The sequence below is a fragment of the Podarcis raffonei genome, chromosome 11 (assembly GCF_027172205.1).
Source record: "Podarcis raffonei isolate rPodRaf1 chromosome 11, rPodRaf1.pri, whole genome shotgun sequence".
Lineage (NCBI taxonomy): Eukaryota > Metazoa > Chordata > Lepidosauria > Squamata > Lacertidae > Podarcis > Podarcis raffonei.
Window position 1 is genome coordinate 30,193,566 of NC_070612.1, and position 8,596 is coordinate 30,202,161.

The following is an 8,596-nucleotide window of genomic DNA, read 5'->3' on the forward strand; positions in this document are numbered from 1 at the left end:
ACAGTAACTTATTTTTTCTGCTGAAAAAAATCAAGATCAATTTCTAAGGTACAGGAACCTAACTTGCATGGCAAGGTGCTCACTAGTAGCTCCTACTGTATGTATCTGCAGTTCAGACACGAGAGAAAAGTTATTATTAAATGTTTTTTTTCCTATAAGGAGCAGTGAGTATTCTCCAGAGGATCACAAAACCAGATTCCAGTTCTACCTTGCAGAAAAGCACAATGAATCTAACTCCATTTCTGTTTTAACAAGCCATCTGCTGCAAGAAGAGCAGTCACGTTACAGCAGGGCAAGCTACCCTGTGGTCCTCCAGATGGTGCTGGAACAAGACTCCCATCATCCCCGAGCACTGGCTACACTGGCCAAGGCTGATGAAAGCTGGAGTCCAACAGCATCAGAGGCCAGAGATTAGGCACCCTTCATTTCCAGCTACTACCCTTGATAACATTTAACTCAAATTTGACACTCAGGTGCTGCCTTTACGGTTTAAACAAGGGGAGTAGGAGCTGGAATAGGCAATCGTTCATATAATTTGACACTGGCAGTTACATTTGCATTAAACTGCAAATAAAGTTTCCTATTTATTTCCGCACTCAAAGCAATGTGGCTCCCACTAACAGAATTAATATGTTGCCCGTTTTTTAAAGTGACACAATTAAGTTTCCTAAGATTACACAATTGTTCTCTGCATGTGTGTACTGTAGAAGTCAACCTCCTGAACGAATTATTTTGTTGTGACACAGAGCTTCTTGTGCACTCTGAACATTATGGTTGCTTCTGATAAGGACAGATTATAGATGTTAGACAGAGAACTTCAGTCATATGAATAAGAGAGTTCCTAAAGTAAATCAGAAAGGTAGGGTCGTGTGTCAATTAACTATTCTAAGCCAGTCTTCATGCCTGTAACTAATGGAATACTACCTGCCAGCCTATTGTCAGAACTATTAATGCTTTTACCTTTGACAATCTGGTTATGTTTCTGCCAGTGACCTGTATTTGATCTTGGCTAGATTTGGACCGTTCTCCTTTATTTGCCTTCTTCTGACATTAAGCATACTTCACTTTTGAGCTCCACTTGTACTACATATGCTGGCATATGTATCCATCACTGAAAATTATAAAAATTATAAAAGCAAAACAGGAATGGGGATAGAAGAACTTGGAATATTATGGTTATTCAGTAAATTAATAACACCTGATTAGGTTTAAGCCAAGGTGTTCAATTTCACATCAGAACTTTAAATAAATACAATCTTATCTATGTACAAAATACTACTAAAAGTATTTGCCTAAACATTTAATCTTTATTAGCATTTTTATGAGTACTTTTGTGTATTTTCAACCCAGCCATGAATAATTAAATGCTCCGTGCACTAGCAATAACTGAAGAGAGCTGCAATTTGAAGGAGTTTCCAATTAGAGATCTTAGACTTCTTAAGATCAGTACAAAAATGTTACAAATAAAAAGTCACAATATAAAATAGCAGCTCCATGTAATGTTCAAGTTTTACTCAAAGTGACAGTTCAGTTTGCTTCGTTCTTTGATGCCTCATCAAAGTTCTCCACAAGATCTGAAAAGGAGAGTTAACAACAGTCAGGCTTTTAACATGCAAAGAATCAGCACTGCCATTTCCAAATCTTTCATCCTAAAATCCAGAGTTTGCTGAATTATAAACAAGTTATATACCACAGAACATTAAGCATTAAAGCCCACTAGACAAGTACCCAACTATACCCATCTGTAACCTTCCAGTTATTTTCTGCAATCCAGGAAGTAGAAGTGAAACTTAAGCCCTATTCAGGTGTTTTAAATTTATCAGATGATGAGGGTGAGAGAGCGAAGATGAGGATCCTAGCTCTGCCGCTACCCAATCACCCTCCATTAGCCATAGGAATAAGTTATGTAGTAAGGATCTTTTCTATGCATGTAGACTCCCTATGTGATTTAAACCTGATTTTTCCAGGTCTCTAAAATCACATAGGGAGCCTACATACTTCAGATGTTATACCTCAACTCATATGGGCCAACAGGAACAGCAAGAATGAGACAGATCTAGCACACTCATCCTCACTCCTCTATCCATGAGGGAACAGTGCTTTTGTATTTAGCCAAAATGTACTCCGACAGGTAAACCACCACCATGTTCTTGCCATCCTCTTCAACCTGACAGATATCAGGTCTAAAAGACAAAGTAGGTTCTTGGGATCTGCTTTTGAACAGCTAGCACCTGGAAAAGTCATTGCCCCATAGACAGGCCTATTTCAGTTTTTCTATTGTATCTCACTGTCATCAGATATCCCAGGAACAAACATAATGACTAGAAGTCAAATGGGTCCTGTGTGAGTGAAAAGGCACTTCCACTCATACAATTTTAGCGATTTCCCCCTTCTTACTACAACCCCTATGCACCATCCAGGAGTTCCAACCCTCTGATTTTCAGACACTGCAATGAGAATGAGAAAATAAGGAAACCCCATTCCATGACCAGAACTCTGCTCTCGAAATGCAGTGTGGTACTGAAACTAAAAGGTCAACTACCCAAATCCATTAAGGTAAGCACAGAAGAAAACACATAATCAAACACATCAAGACCTAGAGCACTAGATTTAAGCACGAACCAGAGAACTGACTATTCTTCCTGCACAGATGTATTTTGTTTCATTATTATTGTTACCTAAATGCCACAACACTTTCTCTTCATTACCTTGTTCATTGCTCACACCCATTACTTTTTAAGAAAAGAAATGAAGACTTGTTTTTACCTGGAACTTCATCGTCATCTTCCTCACCAGTAGCAAGAGGTGCTTTTCCATCCACAGCTGTAATCACAAGCAGATTGACACAAATGAGACATTTCTAAGCCAGGCTTTTCCAAAACTAGCCAAATTTGTGCCCACTTACTTGGGCACTTACACTGAACTCAGCATGACTTATTTCTAATTATCATGGCTTCTACTGCATGTGCTTCATCCCTAAGTACCCACTCTAGAATATCGTGCTCATCAACCACTCCCTTCCACAGTAGTCCACAGCCTTTAACTGCATCTTGTTTGCTAGAATACAGCCTAAGCAGAGGACCCCAAAACGCTTTCTGACAAAGCAGAAACAAGCAGTCAAACTTCAGTCATGAAGAGGTTCCTTCAAGCAAGAAAAGGCATTAAGTCCCATATCCATCCCTTTTGAGAGAAGGAGCTTCTGAACTCATTCTCTCATTCAGGGAAGTAACAAATCAAATGTTTTTGAAGAATAGCCATTTCAATCTAAGATTCTTTGAAGCACAGAATGAAGAGTACCCCATGCACCATTTGTTTCTAAATATAACAGCTGAAAATATATTTTGCTTAAATATGACCTGTCCTAGCTACATGCACATATAGGTACTAATTAGCCAATTTAGCCATGGTTAAGCTTCTCAGTACTTGTTCAGGTGTTTCCCTATGGGACTGGCAGAAAACAGTTTTTTCCTACCCACCCCAAGCAAGTGGGATTTCCTCTAATGATAGAAAATAAAACCCTTTCAGTTGAGGAGGGATCCACTCTCTCTCCATGGTACAATCCTCTGGGGAAGGTTATATAAAGGACAACATCTGAACAGGTTTTCTATTTCATAAGCTTCAGATAGCCAATGTGAGAACTGCATTTCCCAAACTTGGGTCTCCAGCTGGTTTTGGATGACAATTCCAATCATCCTTAACCACCTGCTAGCTAGGGATGATGGGAGTTGTAGTCCAAAAACAGCTGAAGACCCAAATTTGGGGAACACTTCTTTACACCAATAATATCCTTCTTAGTATAATTCAGGGCTATGACTCTATGACTATGCAGCTTTGGTATTATGTCTTGTTTCTGAAAAGCAACTGGCTGTCCCAACCACCAGCAACAGCAGCACACACACATCAAATGAAATTAGATGGGCTGATATTTTCTCAGTGGCTTCTCTAAGAGAGGTCACTCCTGTGGACACTCAAAGTCAAAAAGAACATTATAAAGCAAGCAAGCAAACATTGCAAGCCCCATGTTGGTGCAAGAATTTTAATTCTCAGAGTGAGTCTTCCAAGTTCTACTTACGTTGTTTGGGCAGAGCCTCTGCTAGTCTCCTCAAGCTGGTCAGACTGTCAGCACCAAGCTGGTTTAAGATGCTAGGCAGCATTTCAGTCAGCTGCTTTGTCTCAGCATGGCCTGTGATTGTGAAAGTGTTAGCTGCTAAAGATGCTTGAACTTTAGGGTTGTTGAAGTGGATGACAGTGCCCTGGTTGGTAAACATGTTCACCTGCAAAGCAACACAATTTTTTCTGAGCATGCAAACTTTTGCAATCACAATCAACTTTAATACGAAAACTACAGTGATGATATTCTCAAATTAGTTAAAACCAGTACTTCTCAGAAAAAAAGAATTTATGAAAGGACCATAAAAACAAAAAAAAGAGTTTACCTCTTCAATACCAGAGATGTTATTTACTCCAAGTTTCTTTAATGAAAACTGAAGCTTCTTGTCATCTGCTGTTGCTGTTCTGTGAACCACCTTCTTCTTTCTACGGGCAGTACCCTATGAATAAGGAGACTAAATGTTAAGTCCTCTCAAAATGTACAAATTCCAAGTAGCAAAATGGCATACAACTCTATTCCTGGCTGTAACTTAATAAAAATGTCTATTTCAGAAGCTAGGTAATGATACCAAACTGGCTACTAAAGAGAAGTGAGTGACCACTAACGAACTAATTTCTGTTCGCAGGAATTATGAAAGCAAGCCTGAAGTAGATATTTGTCTGGTAGCCTCTGGCAAGCAAGAATCTACCCCCAGAAAGCAGGCAGAGTAGCTTTCAAACACTCAAGAGTCACTTACTATTTTCTCAAGCAAGCAACATCCCACAAACGAGCAGCACAAGTATACCTAGGCAGATACCTAAGAAAATATTTCTTGGATAGCAGCCAATTGTTTCTACAGATTTTGCTGCGATACCAAATTAAGATTAGAGTTTTGTTTTTGTTTTTCATTTTTGGTCATTTACTTTAATCTGAATAATTTATCTGAGCAGATGTCTGGCTGGAGGGGGAAAACAAACATTCTCCAGAGAAAAAAAGAATTAAGCATAACCGTTGCCACACACACTAGGTTTGTTTACTAACAACAGAATGCATCTCATATACTAAAGTCCAGAATTAGAAGATAAAGAGACAAATGTCAGCACAAGTCATCTTCAGGAACTTTTAGGAAAATTTTCAAGAAGTTACATCTGAGGTAAAGTTATGTTGCCCATAAATATTTGCCAGGACAGGTTGTAGTGCTTACTAGCTAAAAAAATACAGGTTAACTGTTAAGAATAAAATAGTAATTATTAGCAGTTCAACTACTATGGCTTTTCTATAGCTAATAAAAATTTTGGAAATGTTAATGTTAGTGCAAGCATAAGAAAATAGAAATTACTTTAAATAGAACAAAACCAACAAGATCTGTAGGTTGATGCATTTTTAAGCCTCACAACAGTAATTACTTGTACTATATTTTAAAGGCTAAGCTTGTTTTACCTCAATTACATTGAGAAACACCTTAAAGTAGTTAGCATAATGAAAATTATAGGTTCCAGCAGTAAGGCACTTAGGTTCGGACCTGAAATTCCACTGGCTCCACCTTGATTAAAGATAGGTTTCTGATGCAAGTTGTACATAATAAAAGCTGACAAAAGTATTAGGTAAAAAACTGGTGGCTGCATATACATTAGGTAGTTTAAACCTTTACAGCAGAATCCTAAGCATGTTTCCTCGAAAGCCAAGTCTGAGTTCACTCTCAAGCCATGTGTTTCATACTGCAGCCTTGTAAATTACAGGAAATTTTGCTGTTACACAAAATCCTACGGCAACCCTACACCATGAGTAAAAAGCATTTTCATCGGTCAGCCTTTTACCAAACTATCAACATTGATATTTGAACAGTTACATTCTTTGTGCTCATTCAGGCATTAATAATATTGTGAAAAGTGTACATTAGAAGAGCTATTATGTTTAAAGTCAGCTAACTAATAAACATTTAAGCACTAGTTATTTTGTTACTTCATATTACCACCCTCCCTAGGGAAAACAGCTTCTTCCATCTCTTTTTGTTATCCTTACAAGCATCCTTCGATACAGTTTAGACTAACGGATGGTAAGTGGCCCAGATGCACCCAGTGAGCTTCACAGCTGTGTAAAAATTTAATACATGTCTCTCTGGCTCAAGTCCTGCATGCTAACCATTACTCTACATTAATTCATCAACAGCATTATGAGTTTGGGGTGGAGGGAAGTAGCTGAGTTCCTGTATGTGAGATACTTCTCTAAACCCTAGAACCAGCAAGTGTTGAAATATAAACCAGGTTAGCTTCCTGTGTGGAGGCGAGCGCCTGAGTGATGTGTCATTAAGAGAACAAAGGAAATGGGGCTCCGTGTGAGACAACAAATGGGTGGGGCCCCACCATCAACTCAGATAGTTAGAAGGGCAAAGCTTGAGTTGAGAGTTTGCAGAGATGTGACCTACAGGAAACAGCAGCTAGCTAGAGAGATAGAGAGCAATGTCTGATGACTGTTTTAACTCCAAGGTGCAGCTATGGGAGAAACATGACTCCTTTGGGTTGCTGATGCTGTTAACCTCTTCATCATAGGGTCAGTCTGTACACATGTGTAAAAAAAACCCCATATATCATAAAGATGCCAGTCTCCGCTATGTGCCCCAGTTCCAAAAGGAAACACAGACCCTCAGCAAGTGCCTGGAACCCCTGAAATCTCTAGGAGACTGGGGTGGGATGCAACAATATATTGCATATGCCTAAATTCAGGTATAACCTCCTCTTCCCCTCCAAACAACAACAAAATCCTAATTGTCTTCTTCAAAATACAGGCTACAGAAAAACTGTAAAAACATAAATGCAGCGTTGCTAGACAATAATAAAAAAAGGCCTGTACAAGTACTGTAAAATGCAGCAGCTGCAGCCAAGGTGAAAGGAAACACGAATTTTGGAGAGGCAGGGAAGATGAAACGAGGCCACCTTACCTTCCCACCGATGCGCACTTGAGCTTGCAGCTTAGCTAGTTTTTCTTGATTCATGATAGTTTCTTTCATCTAAGGGAAGAAGAAGAGACGTGAGGCGATCAGGCGGACGACACCCAAGCAAAGAGGCTGGAGAGGGCGGAGAGGGCCCGATGAGCCCGGTTCTCGTGGCGGGCGGCGCCCCCGAAGCCTCCTCACCCTCTTGGGCCCAGGCGAGGGAAGAGAGGCCTCGCCTCACCCTCGGCCGGGCTCCGGCCGTGAGGAACTTTCTGAGGTGAGGAAGGCAGCCTGCGCCACCGCGAGGAACGGCCTTCAAGCCAGAGGAGCCGCTAGGCCGAAAGGGGACCCAAGACACCCCCCGGAGGCCTGGAGAGAGACGGGCGCACGCAGAACCCAGGGCCCGCGGCTTCTTCCCGGCTCAAAGGCCTCAGAGGGCTCCTACCAGGCGCACCTGCTCCCACCATCGCCGCCTCCAGGCCTGCCTATCTCCCGTCCCCCACCTCCCTCGGGTGCCTCTTCCTTTGTACCTTCTCAGAAGGAAGCGGCCCGACCTGGGCAGGGCGAGGAGCTGAAGGGCTGCGGCCGGGAAAGCGCGGAGCCTGACGCGCGCACGCGGAAAAGGACGAAGATGGCCGCCGGAAAGGAAAACAGGAGGCGGCGGCGGGGCGCCGTCGTGACGAAAGCAAGACGTCCTTACGCGCTCGCGCACGAACAACCCCCGCGTTCGATGCGCATCCTCCGGAGTCTGAGCTTTAGCGCGCGTGCGCGAGCGTAGTTGGCGCGCTCCGCTCCCTCCTGCAGGCAGGGCGGTGTGGCGCGTGGCTCCCGGGTGCCAGAAGGAAGCGAAGGCGTGGGAAGCGAAGGTCCTGGTCGGCTCAGCTTGGCCGTGGATTGCCGCGCCTCGCAGCAAAACAACGACTGGTCGTGGCATATCGTGGTGTTAACAGATTGGATCAAAGAGCTTCTATGAATGGTTACAATTGTGCGGGGAGGGGAAGCAATGGCTAAAATCTTTGGATTTGAAAGACAGTTAAATTTACCTTTTCAAAGATTCCTTGACGATACCTGATGGGTGCTTATTTTTATATGTTTCATTGCAAATATTGTGTGTGTGTGTTTTAAATTCTGTTTTCCCTCAGATTATCTGCAGTGGGGCATGATTGAGTTGTTCTTGGTTGGTTGGTTTTTATTATGTATTTTGTGATTTTATCCTGTGATTTTATCCTGTGAGCCGCCCTGAGACCTGTGGGTATAGGGTGGCATATAAATTTAATAAATAAACAAATTACTACTACTATTAGGAAAACCAGGGAAACTGGTCACCTAGCCTACCTATTTATTGTGAAGGCCATCTAGTTCTTATTGAGAGGTTTCTGTGTTAATAGAGCACAATTGAAGTATTTACATAATTAACTGTCTACTTTTCTGTTTTATATATCTATACAGTTTAATGTCTTTACTACAGCAGGGTTCAGAATGCTCCAGAATTAATACATTTGTTTATCCTCCAGGAAGCACAAGGCATTTGCACAGGCATTTTTTTCAGCCAGAACTCACTGGAACTCAGTTAC

The 8,596-nt window shown here is 41.7% G+C and overlaps 1 protein-coding gene across 1 annotated transcript; it reads right to left on the reverse strand.

Moving 5' to 3' along the window:
* Positions 1 to 1,397: 1,397 nt before the first annotated feature.
* Positions 1,398 to 7,654, reverse strand: BTF3 (basic transcription factor 3). The gene is made up of 6 exons (XM_053408596.1): positions 7,553 to 7,654; positions 7,029 to 7,097; positions 4,437 to 4,550; positions 4,073 to 4,274; positions 2,767 to 2,823; positions 1,398 to 1,574 (listed from the first exon to the last, which is right to left on the reverse strand). The coding sequence occupies exons 2-6, from the start codon at positions 7,095 to 7,097 to the stop codon at positions 1,528 to 1,530; spliced, it is 489 nt and encodes a 162-aa protein (XP_053264571.1). The 5' UTR covers positions 7,553 to 7,654; the 3' UTR covers positions 1,398 to 1,527.
* Between the last annotated feature and the right edge of the window lie 942 nt (positions 7,655 to 8,596).